At 40.2% G+C, this 16,911-nt stretch overlaps 1 protein-coding gene across 1 annotated transcript in view; it reads left to right on the forward strand.

Annotated features, from left to right (window-relative positions):
• LOC126161740 (bifunctional peptidase and arginyl-hydroxylase JMJD5-like) overlaps positions 1–16,911 on the forward strand; it is an 88,832-nt gene that overhangs the window by 44,622 nt on the left and 27,299 nt on the right. The window contains exons 3-4 of the mRNA XM_049917779.1: positions 8,921–9,089; positions 10,383–10,547. Of these exons, the coding sequence (XP_049773736.1) occupies positions 8,921–9,089; positions 10,383–10,547 (334 nt within the window). The remainder of the gene's footprint in view (positions 1–8,920; positions 9,090–10,382; positions 10,548–16,911) is intronic.

Consider the following 16,911-nt stretch of genomic DNA (forward strand, 5'->3'; position numbering starts at 1 on the left):
GGAAGCTAATAGGAATATAAAAAAAGGGCGGAAGGTTTATCTGTTTAGCAAGAGTAATAGAAGGCAGATTTCAGACTACCTAACAGATCAAAATGAAAATTTCTGTTCCGACACTGACAATGTTGAGTGTTTATGGAAAAAGTTCAAGGCAATCGTAAAATGCGTTTTAGACAGGTACGTGCCGAGTAAAACTGTGAGGGACGGGAAAAACCCACCGTGGTACAACAACAAAGTTAGGAAACTACTGCGAAAGCAAAGAGAGCTTCACTGCAAGTTTAAACGCAGCCAAAACCTCTCAGACAAACAGAAGCTAAACAATGTCAAAGTTAGCGTAAGGAGGGCTATGCGTGAAGCGTTCGGTGAATTCGAAAGTAAAATTCTATGTACCGACTTGACAGAAAATCCTAGGAAGTTCTGGTCTTACGTTAAATCAGTAAGTGGCTCGAAACAGCATATCCAGACACTCCGGGATGATGATGGCATTGAAACAGAGGATGACAAGCGTAAAGCTGAAATACTAAACACCTTTTTCCAAAGCTGTTTCACAGAGGAAGACCGCACTGCAGTTCCTTCTCTAAATCCTCGCACAAACGAAAAAATGGCTGACATCGAAATAAGTGTCCAAGGAATAGAAAAGCAACTGGAATCACTCAACAGAGGAAAGTCCACTGGACCTGACGGGATACCAATTCGATTCTACACAGAGTACGCGAAAGAACTTGCCCCCCTTCTAACAGCCGTGTACCGCAAGTCTCTAGAGGAACGGAAGGTTCCAAATGATTGGAAAAGAGCACAGGTAGTCCCAGTCTTCAAGAAGGGTCGTCGAGCAGATGCGCAAAACTATAGACCTATCTCTCTGACGTCGATCTGTTGTAGAATTTTAGAACATGTCTTTTGCTCGAGTATCATGTCGTTTTTGGAAACTCAGAATCTACTATGTAGGAATCAACATGGATTCCGGAAACAGCGATCGTGTGAGACCCAACTCGCTTTATTTGTTCATGAGACCCAGAAAATATTAGATACAGGCTCCCAGGTAGATGCTATTTTTCTTGACTTCCGGAAGGCGTTCGATACAGTTCCGCACTGTCGCCTGATAAACAAAGTAAGAGCCTACGGAATATCAGACCAGCTGTGTGGCTGGATTGAAGAGTTTTTAGCAAACAGAACGCAGCATGTTGTTATCAACGGAGAGACGTCTACAGATGTTAAAGTAACCTCTGGTGTGCCACAGGGGAGTGTTATGGGACCATTGCTTTTCACAATATATATAAATGACCTAGTAGATAGTGTCGGAAGTTCCATGCGGCTTTTCGCGGATGATGCTGTAGTATACAGAGAAGTTGCAGCATTAGAAAATTGTAGCGAAATGCAGGAAGATCTGCAGCGGATAGGCACTTGGTGCAGGGAGTGGCAACTGACCCTTAACATAGACAAATGTAATGTATTGCGAATACATAGAAAGAGGGATCCTTTATTGTATGATTATATGATAGCGGAACAAACACTGGTAGCAGTTACTTCTGTAAAATATCTGGGAGTATGCGTGCGGAACGACTTGAAGTGGAATGATCATATAAAATTAATTGTTGGTAAGGCGGGTACCAGGTTGAGATTCATTGGGAGAGTCCTTAGAAAATGTAGTCCATCAACAAAGGAGGTGGCTTACAAAACACTCGTTCGACCTATACTTGAGTATTGCTCATCAGTGTGGGATCCGTACCAGATCGGGTTGACGGAGGAGATAGAGAAGATTCAAAGAAGAGCGGTGCGTTTCGTCACAGGGTTATTTGGTAACCGTGATAGCGTTACGGAGATGTTTAAGAAACTCAAGTGGCGGACTCTGCAAGAGAGGCGCTCTGCTTCGCGGTGTAGCTTGCTCGCCAGGTTTCGAGAGGGTGCGTTTCTGGATGAGGTATCGAATATATTGCTTCCCCCTACTTATACCTCCTGAGGAGATCACGAATGTAAAATTAGAGAGATTAGAGCGCGCACAGAGGCTTTCAGACAGTCGAGGCTTTCAGACAGTCGTTCTTCCCGCGAACCATACGCGACTGGAACAGGAAAGGGAGGTAATGACAGTGGCACGTAAAGTGCCCTCCGCCACACACCGTTGGGTGGCTTGCGGAGTATAAATGTAGATGTAGATGTAGATGTAGATGTAGATGTAGATGTAGATGAATTCGATTAGCCCTCGTCTTTTTACCTACTTGATCCTCTGCTACCTTCAGTATATGATCTCTGAGCTACCCATTCGTCTTCTACTGTATTTCTTTCCCCCATTCTTGTCAATTGTTCCCTAATACTCTCCCTGAAACTCTCTACAACCTCTGGTCAGTTTATCCAGATCCCATCTCCTTAAATTCCCACCTTTTTGCAGTTTCTTTAGTTTCAATCTACAGTTCATAACCAATAGATTGTGTCAGAGTCCACATCTGCCCCTGGAAATGTCTTGCAATTTAAAACCTGGTACCTGAATCTCTTGTCTTACCATTATATAATCTATCTGAAACCTTCCAGTATCTCCAGGCTTCTTCCATGTATACAACCTTCTTTCATGATTCTTGAACCAAGTGTTAGCTGTGATTAAGTTGTGCTCTGTGCAAAATTCTACCAGGCGGCTTCCTCTTTCAGTCCTTACCACAATTCCATATTCAGCTACTATGTTTCCTTCTCTTCCTTTTACTACCAACGAATTCCAGTCACCCGTGACTGTTAAATTTTTGTCGCCCTTCACTGTCTGAATAATTTCTTTCATCTCATCATACATTTCATCAATCTCTTCTATCTCTTCATCTCTTCGTCACTGCGGAGCTAGTCGGCATATAGACTTGTACTACTGTGGTAGGTGTGGGCTTCATGTCTATCTTGGCCACAATAATGCATTCACTACACTGTTTGTAGTAGCTTACTCGCATTCCTATTTTTTTATTCATTATTAAACCTACTCCTGCATTACCCCTATTTGATTTTGTATTTATAACCCTGTATTTACCTGACTAGAAGTCTTGTTCCTCTTACCACCGAACTTCACTAATTCCCACTATATTTAACTCTAACCTATCCATTTCCCATTTTAAATTTTCTAATCTACCTGCCTGATTAAGGGATCTGACATTCCACGCTCCGACCTGTAGAATGCCAGTTTTTTTTTCTTCCACCCCCCCCCCCCCCCCCCCCTTCTGATAACAGTCCTCCTGAGTAGTCCCTGCCCAGAGGACTATTTTACCCTTGGAATATTTTACGCAAGAGGACACCATCATTTAACCGCACAGTAAAGCTGCATGCCCTTGGGAAAAATTACAGCTGTAGTTTCCCCTTGCTTTCAGCCGTTCGCAGTGCCAGCACAGAAAGGCTGTTTTGGTTAGTGTTAAAAGGCCAGATCAGTCAATCGTCCAGACTGTTGCCCCTGCAACTACTGAAAAGGCTGCTGCTCCTATTCAGGAACTACACTTTTGTCTGGCCTCTCAACAGATACCCCACCATTGCGGTTGCACCTGCGGTATGGCTATCTGTATCACTGAGGCATGCAAAGCTCCCCACCAATGGCAAGGTCCATGGTTCATGAGGGGGTAACCTGAATTATGGTGTGTGAGTGTCTAATGTTTTCTTATTTGCTCCTTGAAGATTTATTAGTAAACAAGGCTCACAGAATTTATTTGCAGGATCCCCAGAATCTTGGTTACGTTACTGTATGTGATGTACACATAAGGTCTGTAGATTAGTTTTTTGTTTTGTTAGAGATCAGATCTGAAACTTATCTCTTTTGCTTGAATTTATTTCTAGTTTTAATTTATTCACCCCTGTGTCAGCATTGTCAGAATTTGTGTAGGGTGACTTGGATCCATGACATAACATAGTTCAAAATGCAACTCATAAAGCTGTTTAGTTAATGAGTCTGTCTGCTTATAGAGCATTCTGATTTCAGATTTTAGCCAGAAAATTTCAGTTTCTTTTGGCTTTATGTGCTGACATGCTGCTGTTATTGATCTTTACATTAGTGTAATATGGAATTACTTTGTTCCTCAGTTCTTGTTAAATCGTGATTTGGATGGATTTAATCAGTTACCATACTTTACGGACTAAAAGATGCTACAGACTATAAGATGCACCTTTATTTTTCAGCATTTTTTAAATAACTTTTTCACCATTTTTATTGTAGGTTGCAAAGCCAGACAAAAAAAAATTGTTTACAAAATCGAACTGATCTTATAAAATTCTTGAAAATAGTCATCTGAACCTCCTCTTCTTCCACCTCTTCCTCTTCCTTCTTCTTCTTCTTCTTCTTCTTCTTCTTCTTCTTCCTTGTTGTCATCATTGTCCCCTTTGTATATAAGATGGTCTTTCCTGCCATCAAGAGTGTTACTAATACCACTCTTTTTGAAAAATTTAGCAATAATATCTTCTCACTCTAGACCAGGACTGTTTCATCCACTGAAACACTTGTTTGATTGTACGTCATTTTAAAGCTCCATTCGGCATGAATTCATGTGGAGTTTCATCCATCATGTGTTTGTTTCATTCCTCTCTCACATACACTTTAATTGGTTTATTTATTAAGACATGAAGATGTTACAATTGTGAAGTAAGTTGTCCTGAAATAGCAGAAAGCTCTGTCTCAAACTAGTGCTAAACTGATCTAGCTCAATAGGAGAACTCTTCTTCAATAAAGCACCTTTCCTTTTCTCCCACACTCTGTTAATCCATAATTTCATACCAGCCTCATCCATCCAAGCCTTGTCATGTATGTGAACATCACCATCTGATGGTATTTCAGAAGATTTTGGCATTGTTTTGCATTTGAAAATGGTCATTGGATTAAATTTAGTACTATCAAGGCAACATAAAAGGACAACAGTGCATTTTTTAATGTCCACTTGTTTTTATAATTTCAGTTTTAGACATTTCTTGACAATAGTTTTGTTATTCAGTACATCCAGTGTCAGAGGAGTTTCATTCATATTCACTATTAGGCTTAGTTCCGCAGCAGTTTTCTTTTGATGTTGAATAATGAAGTGATGGAGAGATAATATTTTCTCTTCATACTCTTGTGCCATTTTCTGAGATATTTTGGTTTTGGTTCTCATGCTAAGTCGATGACACTTCATTAACCTACAGCACCAATCAGCTCCAACCTTAAAGTCTGATACATTTGACTGTAGTGCTAGCTCGTGAGCATGTATTTGAATCATTTTTGTATTAATGCCAATGCTGTTTTGATGGTGTCCTTGAATGCAGTTCAATACATCTTTCTACAGTTTTGGTCATTTTACATTCAGTTCTCTATTTACACATTTAGTCTTTTTTTTTTCTCAATTCATTACTATCCCGTCAATCAAAAATGGTTTTTATCTGTTGGTGGAGAGTCGAAATGTCGCTCAGCAGCTCTGTTTCCATGTTCTTCTGTATATGCTATTGTTTTCAGTTTGTAGTCCGCATCATATAATGCCTTTTTTTTCTATTACAAAAATATTGTACTGTCACTGATGACACAAATCACTTTCAATTAAAGTTGACTGGCAGTGTAGACTGCAATGATGCATCATAGGCTAGACAATGTTATGAGTTTGTGATGGCAGGTTGTGAGGGAGACAGTGTTAACAAGCTTGTGAATCTCCGTAACTCATGTTCATCACATCAGTGCACTACTGCTGCTGATTTATTTCAGTGTTGTCAGATAGAGAGAGGTTTTGTGCGGTGCCAAGTATATGTCCATTTTTAAGACTGGTGGGAATTTTAAATTGCACTGGACATTTTTGTATTAATTTAAAGTACAAGATGCACCTGAATTCTGAAGGCGATTTTTCAAAGGAAAAAAGTGCGTGTAATAGTCCATAAAATACGGTAACCTTTTTGTTCCTGTAGATGTTAATTTGTCATTTTATCCTGCGAGGTAGTGGTAATTTCAGTGTATCAGTTTGGATAACCAAATGCAACTGTGATTAAAATCGGTAATTTATTTTGGAATAAATATGCACTCTTTTGAGAATAGCTTTTCAGTTACCAAAAATTTTGAGTTAGTTCAAATATTAAGGATCCAATAGTGCCAGATGTAGAAACATTTGCCTCATCTAAGATATTAAACTACTACACAAATATCCCCTGGGAAGGCACTCTCTTAATAATACTAAAGAATTTAGTCAAATACAGAAAGATAAGCAGTGCAGAAATTTATAAGCTCATGATGTGGCTGGATTTACCCCCTTGCAGAACTATTTTTCATACAGGGACAAGTTTTATACGTAAAGCAATGGTCTAGCAGTAGGTAGCAACCTTGCAGGCTGGCTTTCTTGCTGACATATTTACATGTAACCTCTAACAAGAAAGCTTCTTTGCCCACCCACAACTTACTGACAAAATTATGTGTTATAAAAGATATGTGCATGGCATAATCTTGTTCAATGGTCCAAAAAATAACTAAATATCCTAGCAGATTAAATGAATAAAAGGGACCCAAATATCAGATTCACAGTTGAACATCAGACTGCCAAAGGAATTAATTTCCTTGATTAGGCTATTTACAGTCACTATAACAAGCATATCTTCCAAATAATGACAATATAATAAAATGATGCCAGAGTAGCAGACTGGCACAACGAAAAGACGGCTAAATAAGTAAGATTTTTGGCCAAAAGGCCTTCTTCTGGAAAACACACACACACACACACACACACACACACACACACACACACACACACACAGTTTCTGGCTGCCTAAGCCAGCGGACTGGGTGATAGGAGCCAGGAGGAGACTGCGACAAGGAGAGGGTGGGATAGTAGGGTGGGGAGGAGGGGGATGGTAAAATGTTGCATATGGGAGCATACAGGGACAAGGTGGGAAGAGAGTAGGGCATTTAGGCGCAGTGGGTGGTTAGACAGAGGGCAGCAGGATTTGGAGGGGGGGGGGGGTGGAAAAAGAGAGAAATAAAAGGACTTTGGGTGCATTGGAATGGCAGGCTGTGTAGTGCTGGCACGTATTGACCTCACCTAATAAGTTTCATCTCCTGTCCCCCTTCTTCATACATATCTGGTTACCAGCCTACAACCCACACACAATATTTTCATCTTTGATCTCATTTTGTTTTTATGTCTCCTTCAATTTGTTTTTGCCTTTCACTATTGGTGTACTCCATCAGTTTTCATCTTGTTTCCCCATGCTTCATCCATTCTGTACTTTTTTGTGATTTTTCTGATGTATTTTGGTGTAGTTTGCAGATTTTTCACATGTATTTCTGCTCCTTCACCATGGATCCTTGCTCCTTCCACCTGTGCCAATACGGGAAAGTTTCCTTAACCCTATCCAGAATTGTCCCACATACTATTCCTGCATTGCTGCTTGGGTCATGAAATCCCCCCAAATGGTCTTACCGCCAAATTACCCATCTCTGGCTGCCACCCCTCTGTCCACAGTGACCTCCATCTGTTCAGATTCTACCAGTCCTCAACCCTCACCAACATATTCCTGCAAAACCAAGTAAATCAGGCCCTAACTTTCTTACAATATCTCCTCTCCATCTGTAAAATTTTTATGCAGTGCAATCCAAAATTTTTGGATCTCATCCCACAAATTGAATCACGTGCCCTCCAGGAACTAGAGCAGCATGCACAATGCCACCTCAAAAAAAAATGCCACTTCTCCAACCTGTTCACTTCCTACTTGTGCCTTCAGCTTCAACTATCCACCACCTGTGAAACAACCTAGAAACCACTTCCACTTCCTGTCATAGCTGACAAACCTTGTGTCGCAGTTTTTGTGTGTACTTATAAATTTATACTGTAATACAGTGCATCTCAGGCCAAAGATTATGATGTAGAAAAGTGCAATATGTCATATTCATATTCTTTGTGATAACATCAAGTGTTTACCTTCAGTGCTGCGTATGTTTTTGTGTCTTACCTGGTAATGTACATTATGGGAGTGGATTTACTGTGAATATCACGATCCAGTGTGCTGTAGGTAACGAAAATGTAACAACCTTCCTGTTCTGTAAACATTTCACCATCGATAACTAAGTTTCTGTAATTTTCGCCACCATCACCACCACATTATCTAGCTACACTTGATTCACGATGTAATGTTTCTGTGACATTTCCACCTGATGATGAACCTGCAGAAGGTCAAAAAAAATGTCAATGGTAAAATAAATTGTATCAAAAATAAAAAAAGTGACCAATTGCATATTTATTTCCAAATAATTTGCCAATATCAATATGTCAGTGTCTTCCATTTGCATGTCTGGAAGGGCTACTAAACTGCCCATTTTGCATACACAAGAACTCCCCGAAGCATTCTCAGCAAAGAACTTGCTGATATGACTTTTCCAGTGGCTCCTATGAGGTAAGGCTTGTACTTCCTGGTGTCACAAATATCAGTTCCATAGCCCTTGGTTAATTTAGCTGATTTTTAAAGTTGTCACTGTCTGTAGTGAACATTTAACCATTTAAAAATCATTGTATGAGTTGTCTTGCTTCCAGTCCAAAAATTGCCCAACACTGAAGTTAATCTGACGAATGGTGCCTGGATGCCATTTGAGCAAATTGGCATTTCCTCTTGTTCCAGTGACTGTCGTATTGCTTTCAGAGAGGCAGTTAATAGCTCTGTACAGGTGTTTCCCATGTTTCTTGTGGATTGCTTACTATTTGTTGGGTTATTTCTTATTAACTGATTTTCCCCCAATTTGTGGAGACCAGTGTATTAGATGTGAAATATTAGTACTGTATTTTACATGAAATTGTTTAACTGAAAAAAATTTGATCAGGTGTAGAAAAAACTTGCACGGTTCCCATTTTTTAAATACTCTGGTTTTAATTATTCATATAATCTGCAATTTATCTTTGTACCATTGCACACGAAATGAATATTACAAATTTACAGAGATTTTTCTCTTGTTTCTATGCTCAGTCTCTTGAAATATTACCAGGTCAAACTTTCTTTATCTGAAATGCAAGATCAGCCGTCAGAAGAGACTATAATGCATCAGAATGTGATGGAGATATTGGACATGGGGTTGCTGCTTGGAGCACCACTTGCAGCACCTGCCCCTGATCTATCTGATCTTGCCCGTATTCTCTCTGAAAATATTTCAAAAGGTAATAACTTAATACCTCATTGTGAAAATCTCGGTTTTGTTAGATATCTATTACTGTACTTTTCAGACGCCAAAAGTAATATTATTTAGATATTCACACAAAATTTCTATTGATGGTCTTATACTAGTTTTATTTATAACTTTTATCTCTTAGTGCCCAAGAAGTGTTATATATTCTTGTGTGGTCTAGGCACTTGTAGTGGACAGTGAAGAGACGGACACACAGAATATTATCTATTCAGTACCACTTGAGGGGGGGGGGGGGGGGGGGGGCAAAATTTGTCTAGTTAAGAGCACAGTGCAATGGCAGAAAAGATTATCAGGGGGATGGTCAATAAGAAAGGAAGTAATGTGCAGACTTCATGAAGAATAGCTGAGTAGCTTGTAAAATGGATAATGCTTTCTATATTCAGAATTCCTGGAGGTGATCCAAGTTGCAGTGATTATGAAAAAAATTCAGAAGAGTTGCAACAGAAGTATGTCCTGTGGGTTTGAGATAAGGTTTTGATTGTATAATTTTGTGAAATGAATGAGAGAATTGTAAATCAGCTTTTTCTCTCCTGTTTTAAACTTATTCAGGAAAAAGAAAGTACAAAAAAATGCAAAGGAGACTGAACAAGCACTGGACACAATGACAAAATACTCAGGAAAGTAAAGGTAGCAGAAAATAATTTCTAATGTTATGATCAGAAGTGGAAGTAAAGATGCCTTCATTTGGGCATTTAGAGAAAGCTCTCAGCATTATAAAAGGGAATTAATGTTTGTATTTATTGGAAGAGTGATGAACCTAGAGTACCAGAATCACCAATCTGTGCTGTAACTATAACAATTTCTGTAACATCACTGCTTTCACTGAAGTGCAGAATTTAAATCAAGATTATGGCTATACAAGAATTATTTACAGGAAACTAGTTCAGTTTGACTCTTTAGAGATAGTGAAAAGTGAGCAAACTAATTTCAGTAGTCAAAAGTTCCTTGGATTTCTTCAGGTACGAAGCTGACACTGTACAGAGTTGCATGGAAATTTGCCATCAATAATTTGCATTGTATTCGTTAATTATAGGCTCCAATCACATTACACATCAGTTATGATTGATCCATCTTTTCCACATTCATTCCACATTCTGCTATTCTAACATATAACCATTTATTTTGTGTAAAAGTAATAAAATAAGTCAGTGTGTATCTCAGGTTTCTGAAATTTAGTTAGTGTTGATTTTCTCTCTCTCTTATTATTTTTACTTTATTCAGTTTTGTAACATGTACTGTGCACAGGTGGTAACTTTTGTTTCAGATGTGGATATGAAACCTCTAGCAGTATCAGAATTCAAAAGGCAGAGATTGTTAGCCTCAGATATCAGTGGCATTCATGGTACACCAGTACCAACAGTGGAATGTCCATCACTTGAAAGTTTCTACGCCATGTATTTTAAACCACTTGTACCAGTTAAGATTACAGGTAAGTAATGGGTGAAATGCGTAGACTGGTGAAGACCAGAACTGGAGCTCTCTTTGTGTGTGTGTGTGTGTGTGTGTGTGTGTGTGTGTGTGTGTGTGTGTGTGGGGGGGGGGGGGGGGGGGGTATCAATGTGCCTCCCACCACCGCAAACCAAGGGGTATGTGCCTATCATGGCTAGGGGTACAGGGCTCTGTGCAATGGTTTACTGCCAGGTAACCATTGCTGTGGCTGCATGATGCCATTGAGGAGAGTCCCCATTTGAAGTGGGTGGTATCGTGATGGAAGACTCATGCATAAAGTCAATTAATAAACTTTAGTCTGCTGGTGGCTGCCAGGCCCCAGCAGTCTCTTCATATTGGAAATATTCTTATAATGAAGAAGGATAAGACTCCACGATGTTTCCCTCCCTGGCTACGCTGTGGGAAGAGGGACAAGCCAGACTTGGACTAATGAGGATACTTTTACTGCAATGAAACCATTTTTTGTCAGGAACATTGAAGACAAATTTGGGAAAGCTGAACTTGTGGGGAAAACTGCAAAATGGGTCATTATTAATTAAAACTTCCTCTGCTGCCCAATCTACATCCCTTCAGATATGTGATTGTCTAGGTAACATTCCTGTGATCATTGTCACACAAAAAGCTTTGAACGTGGTACAAGGAATCATCTTCCACAGAGATCTTATGCTCCAAATAGACGAGGAGTTAGAGACTCGCCTCCATCCGTGAGGTGTACGTTTTATCAGACATGTACAAAAAGGACCCAAGGATAATCATATGGATACATGCGCATTTATCTTAGCTTTGATGGGAATGCCATGATGTACAGGTGTGACGTGAAACTGTATGTTCCATTGCATGCGTCAGATGTTCATGCTTTGGGCATATGTCATCCTGCTGCATGGCAAACCCAGAATGTGGCAACTGTGGACGACCATTCCACGAAGGTAGTCCCTTTAAACATGTGCCTTTGTGTGTCATCTGCATGTAACATCATTCTCTAAGTTTTCTAGTTCACCCAGTTTTCAAGAAAGAAGATCCAAGAATGCAAATATGTTTGTTGTATAATGATGCATGTAAGAAATATGAACTCCTACATCGTGTGTGTATGACCATTAATTATGGTAACGTATGACCATCGCCCCTACCTCAACCTTCCACAAACCAGTTCTCACAGCATCCTTCTCTCCTGTGATTCCTGAAGTCTCTTCCTTGGGAACCACTTCCCATAGCTGGCTGGAGAAGCATTTTCATTCACCAGTGTCTACTGGTACAGGGATTTCTCTTGGAATCCCTTTCCCTGACAACCTCCGTACGTGAGTCCTAACACCAAACGGTGGCTGATGGACCCACAACCAGTGGGTCCCAGGGCTGTCCACTCTTCATATGTTCTAGTGCTCAATGCAAATAGACCTTTAAATGCCACCTTGCTCCCCAAAGATTATGAAGGAAAGGACGAAGAAGCAGAAGAAAAGAAGAAGAATCACGACAAATCTCCTCTGGTTCTCCTGGAGGTGTCAGATCTCCCCGTGCAGTCAGATTTTACCTGTCTGCGCATTTAAAACAAGTTGCCAATTTCTGCACTACTTTGAAATCTTAAGATCTGACAATATTTATGCAGCTTCTTTCAGATAGTACTTCATTATAGATAACTGCATCATTTGCGAAAAACCTGATTTTACTACAGATATTGTCCGCAAGGTAGTTGATATACAACATGAACAGCACACTTCCCTGGGGCGCGCACTAAGTTACTTCTACATCTGACTACGACTCTCCATCCAAGGTAACATGCTGCATTCGCTCTACCAATAAGTCCTCAGTCCAGCCACAAATTTCATTTGATACCTGATATGAATCTGCTTTTGACAATAAGAATCAGTGTGATACTGAATTGAACACTTTTCAGAAGTCAAGAAATACTGTGAGTCTAATGCTTTTTGGAAATCAAGAAATTCTGCATCTACCTGACCGCCTTGATCCAAAGCTTTCAGTAAGTCATGTGAGAAAAGTGCAAGTTGGGTTTCACATGGTTGATGTTTTTGGAATCCATGCTGGTTGGCATTGAGGAGGTCTTTCTGTTTGAGATGCCTATGTTCAAACTCAGAATATGTTAAAAGTCCTACAACAAGCTGATCACTTCTACTATTCTTCTTGTAGACAGGTGCGACATGAGCTTTCCCCCCCCCCAAAGAACTGGGCAAAATTTTTCGTTTGAGGGATCGATGATAGTTTATAGTTAGAAGAGTGGTTAAACTCAGCTGCAAATTCAGCATAGAATCTGACAAGGATTCCATTGGGTCCTGGAGCTTTGTTCAATTTCAAATGTTTCTCAACATCACTGACATGAATACTTATTTCATTCATCTTTTCAGTGGTACAAGGATTAAACTAGGGCAATTTGAAATCAGAGATAAGCATTTCAGATTTTGCTCTGCTACCCTCAATTTCAGTTCCTGTCTCATTCGCTAGGGCCTGGATGCTAACTTTGGTGCCACCAACAGCCTTTACATACGACCAGAATTTCTTTGGGTTCTGTGAAATATCATGTGTAATATTCTGCTAAAGTAGTCATTAAAGGCATCATACATCGCTCTCTTGACAGTCAAAAATGTTTCATTCAACTACTAGTATAAATGTACAAAAAAATTATGAAAATCTGAGATGTCAAGATCAAGACCATTGGTTGATTTCATAAAGGACTGACCTTGCTACGGAAACCTACCTTTACTAAAGAAGTGTATGGCAAAGCCTGTTCATCAGGTACACGAGTTTTTGACTGGTTCAAGTGTTTCCAAGATGGCAGAGATGATGATGAAAATGTCTCGGTATAAAAAAAAGGATGAAAATATTGAAAAAGTGCATAATCTGATTCGATATGACTGTCAGTTGATTATCTGATCAATTGCTGAAAATGTAGTAATTGACAAACGGTGCACGGCAAATTTTACACAACTGAACTAACATGAGAAAAGTGCGTGCAAAACTGGCGCTGAAAATCGTCACGATCAAATTAAAGAATCTTATGAAAAGATTTGTACTGACACTTTGAATACCACTGAAAATGACCCTGATTTCTTGGAAAGAGTGATAATGTGACAAATTTTGGTTTTCCGCTTATGACCTAGTAACTAAGCACCAATCCAAGCATTGGATGGGCCCAACTTCATTATAAGACAAAAATGCACAAATGAACAAATTCGAACACTGATAATGATCCAGAATGAAATTTTCACTCTGGAGTGGAGTGTCTGCTGATATGAAACTTCCTGGGAGATTAAAACTGTGTGCCAGACCAAGACTACCTTGGAACCTTTGCCTCCACTGCAGAGTGAAAATTTCATTCTGAAAACATCACCCAGGCGGTGGCAAAGTCAGGTCTCTGCAATATCCTTTCTTCCAGGAGTGCTAGTTCTGCAAGTTTTGCAGGAGAGCTTCTGTGAAGTTTGGAAGGTAGGAGACGAGGTACTGGTGGAAGTGAAGCTATGGGGAAAGGTCATGGGTCGCGCTTGGGTAGCTCTGTTGGTAGAGCACTTGCCCATGAAAGGCAAATGTCCCAAGTTTGAGTCTCAGTCTGGCACACAGTTTAAATCTGCCAAAAAGTTTCAAGTAATAATGACTGTGGAAAAAAAATATTCACAGAATTGTCTTCACTGGGCTCCTATTAATCAACACTACCCCTTTATGTTCTTTAAGGTCAAATCTGCATTAAAAGGAGCAAGATTTCAGTCCATTGAAGTTCTGAAAGAAAAAGTGGCAGGTGTCATGAAGCAGCTCACAGAGGAATACTTCCAGCACTGTTACCATCAATGGAGAATTCGCATGGAGCATTGTAGGGATAGATGAAGGGGAGTATGTTGAGGATGAGAGTAACTAAATATGTTTTTTTTTTTTTTTTAATCTAAAGTTTTAAAACAGAAATCCCATTATTTTATAGCCAAACATCGTAGTCACTGGTTGGACATAAGTGACTTATCAGTTCAGTTCCCATATCCTGCACTTATTTCTGATTTATAATTCTTCATTTCTGGGGGATACTGGGTCTTACTATTCATGAAATATTTACATTTGCAGAAACTGTTCGTGTAGGTACAACTAAGAAGAGAACTCTTCACTGAGGTGGGCTGTTCAGCTTTGTATGTATTTCATGTGTGTTGAATGAAGAGGCTTTTAACGTGAAGTGTTAGTTTATGGCTGTAGGACTTCTGAACAAAAGACAAAAATTTTACAATAAAAAATGTTATTTCTTGACGATTCTGCTCTCATAACTTGTACCTTTTTCTGGAGTATATGGAAATATAGCTCATTCCTCATAAATGCAACCACTCTGTTCTCAATCTCCACTAGTCCCTGTACCTCGTCTTTCTGAACACTATCTTCTGGGCGTGCCCCATTTAATCCTCTGTCATCAAATCATGTATACTTTTCCCCCTTTTCTACTGTAACTGACTTGTACCTTCCTTCGTTATGATTTAATTTTACTCCATATCCTACCCCTTCCCAATGTACTAAGGTGATAAAACCTAATGTTAATACAGACCTGCTTTTGCCTGGCATAGTGCACCATGGACTCAACAAGCCGTTGGAAGTACCCTTCAGAAATACTGAGCCGCACTACCTCTATAGCTGCCCATAATTGTAAAAGTGTTTGCAGTGCAGGATTTCTTGCAGGAACCGACCTCTCAATTATTTCCCATAAATGTTCAATGGGATTCATGTTGGGCACCCTGGGTGGCCAAATCATTCCCTCAAATTGTCAAAGATGTTCTATAAACCAATCGTGATCAACTGTGGTCTGGTGATACAGCGCACTATCACCAATAAAACTTCCATAGTTTGGGAACATGAAGTCAATGAATGGCTGCAAATGGTCTCCAAGTAGCCGTACGTAACCATTTCCAGTCAGTGATCAGTTCAGTTGGACCAGAAGACCCAGTTCATTCCATGTAAACACAGCCCACACCATTGTGGAGCCACTACCAGCTTGCACAGTGCCTTGTTGACAGCTTTGGTCCCTGGCTTTGTGAGGTCTGCGCCACACTTGAACCCTACTATCAGCTCTTACCAACTGGAATTAGGACTCATCAGACAAGACCATGGTTTTCCAGGTGTTTAGGGTCAAAACGGTACAGTCACGAGTCGAGGAGGGCCGCTGCAGCCCATGGCACTTGAGTCGATCTCCTGTTGGCATAGCCTGTTAACACCAAATTATGTCACACTGTCCTGATGGATACATTTGTCGTACATCCCACATTGATTTCTGCAGTTATTTGCAGAGCTGTTTGTTACCAATGACAACTTCACACAAATGGCACTGCTCTGTCATTAAGGCTGTTGGCCAATGTGTTGTCCATACTGATAGGTAATGCCTAATATTTGGTATTCCTGGCACTCTTGACACTGTGGATCTCTGAATATTTAATTCCCTACCGATTTCTGAAGTGGATTGCCCCATGCATCTAGCTCCAACTACTATTCTGCATTTGAAGTATGCTAGTTCCTGTTGTGCAGCCATAATCATGTGGGAAACTTTTTCACATGAATCACCTGAGGACAAAAGACAGCTCTTCCTATGCACTGGCCTTTTTTACCTTGTGTACGCAATACCACCATCAACTGTATATGTGCAGATCGCTATTCTTGACCTGTTACCCAAGTGTATTGCCTCATCAAGGCCCGCTCACCCTGTGCAGATGTCAGTCAACCACTCCCTAAACACACCTCACCTACCAGTTCTATACTGTACACTAACATAATATAACGTAAGAGTTCCCCTGCTGTCCAACTCCTCCCTCTACACTAAACATTTTTCATGTTGTCATCAGTAAAGCTGCAGCAGGTCTTGCCACTGCCCCGCCCCCCTCCCCGTTTCTCTCTTTCCTCAGTTGGCAGCCCAAGGCTCTGAGCTCTGTTGGTTAATTGACAATGATGAATGTCAATGGCAGCACAAAACTTTTGGCTCACACAGTAATATATATTTCCTCTACATGAATATCCTAAAAACTAATCACTTTATTATAAATATTGTAGAAAGAGTGGAAGGGGGGCTGTTGTTGCTTCAACACGAGTCGAAACACATTCTGAAAATGGTCGATTGGCAGGGACCAAACAATGAGGTCATCAGTCCCAAAATCCCAGAAAGGTTCATCTGGAGGTAGCGATGTCCACTAAGGAAATTTTCTGATCTATTCAGGAGATTCATAACAAAAAAAGCAAGGAGGTTAAAAATGTACTGGATATCTTTTGTACAGACAGTAATAGATGAAAGTTGAAGAAGACAGGGAAGTCATCAGGTGGGCGTCCCCGGGGGCTCTGCTTGCAACAGGAATCATGCCACCCACAGCTATCCCACCCCTGATCCATTA

Source organism: Schistocerca cancellata, chromosome 2 (assembly GCF_023864275.1).
Source record: "Schistocerca cancellata isolate TAMUIC-IGC-003103 chromosome 2, iqSchCanc2.1, whole genome shotgun sequence".
NCBI lineage: Eukaryota > Metazoa > Arthropoda > Insecta > Orthoptera > Acrididae > Schistocerca > Schistocerca cancellata.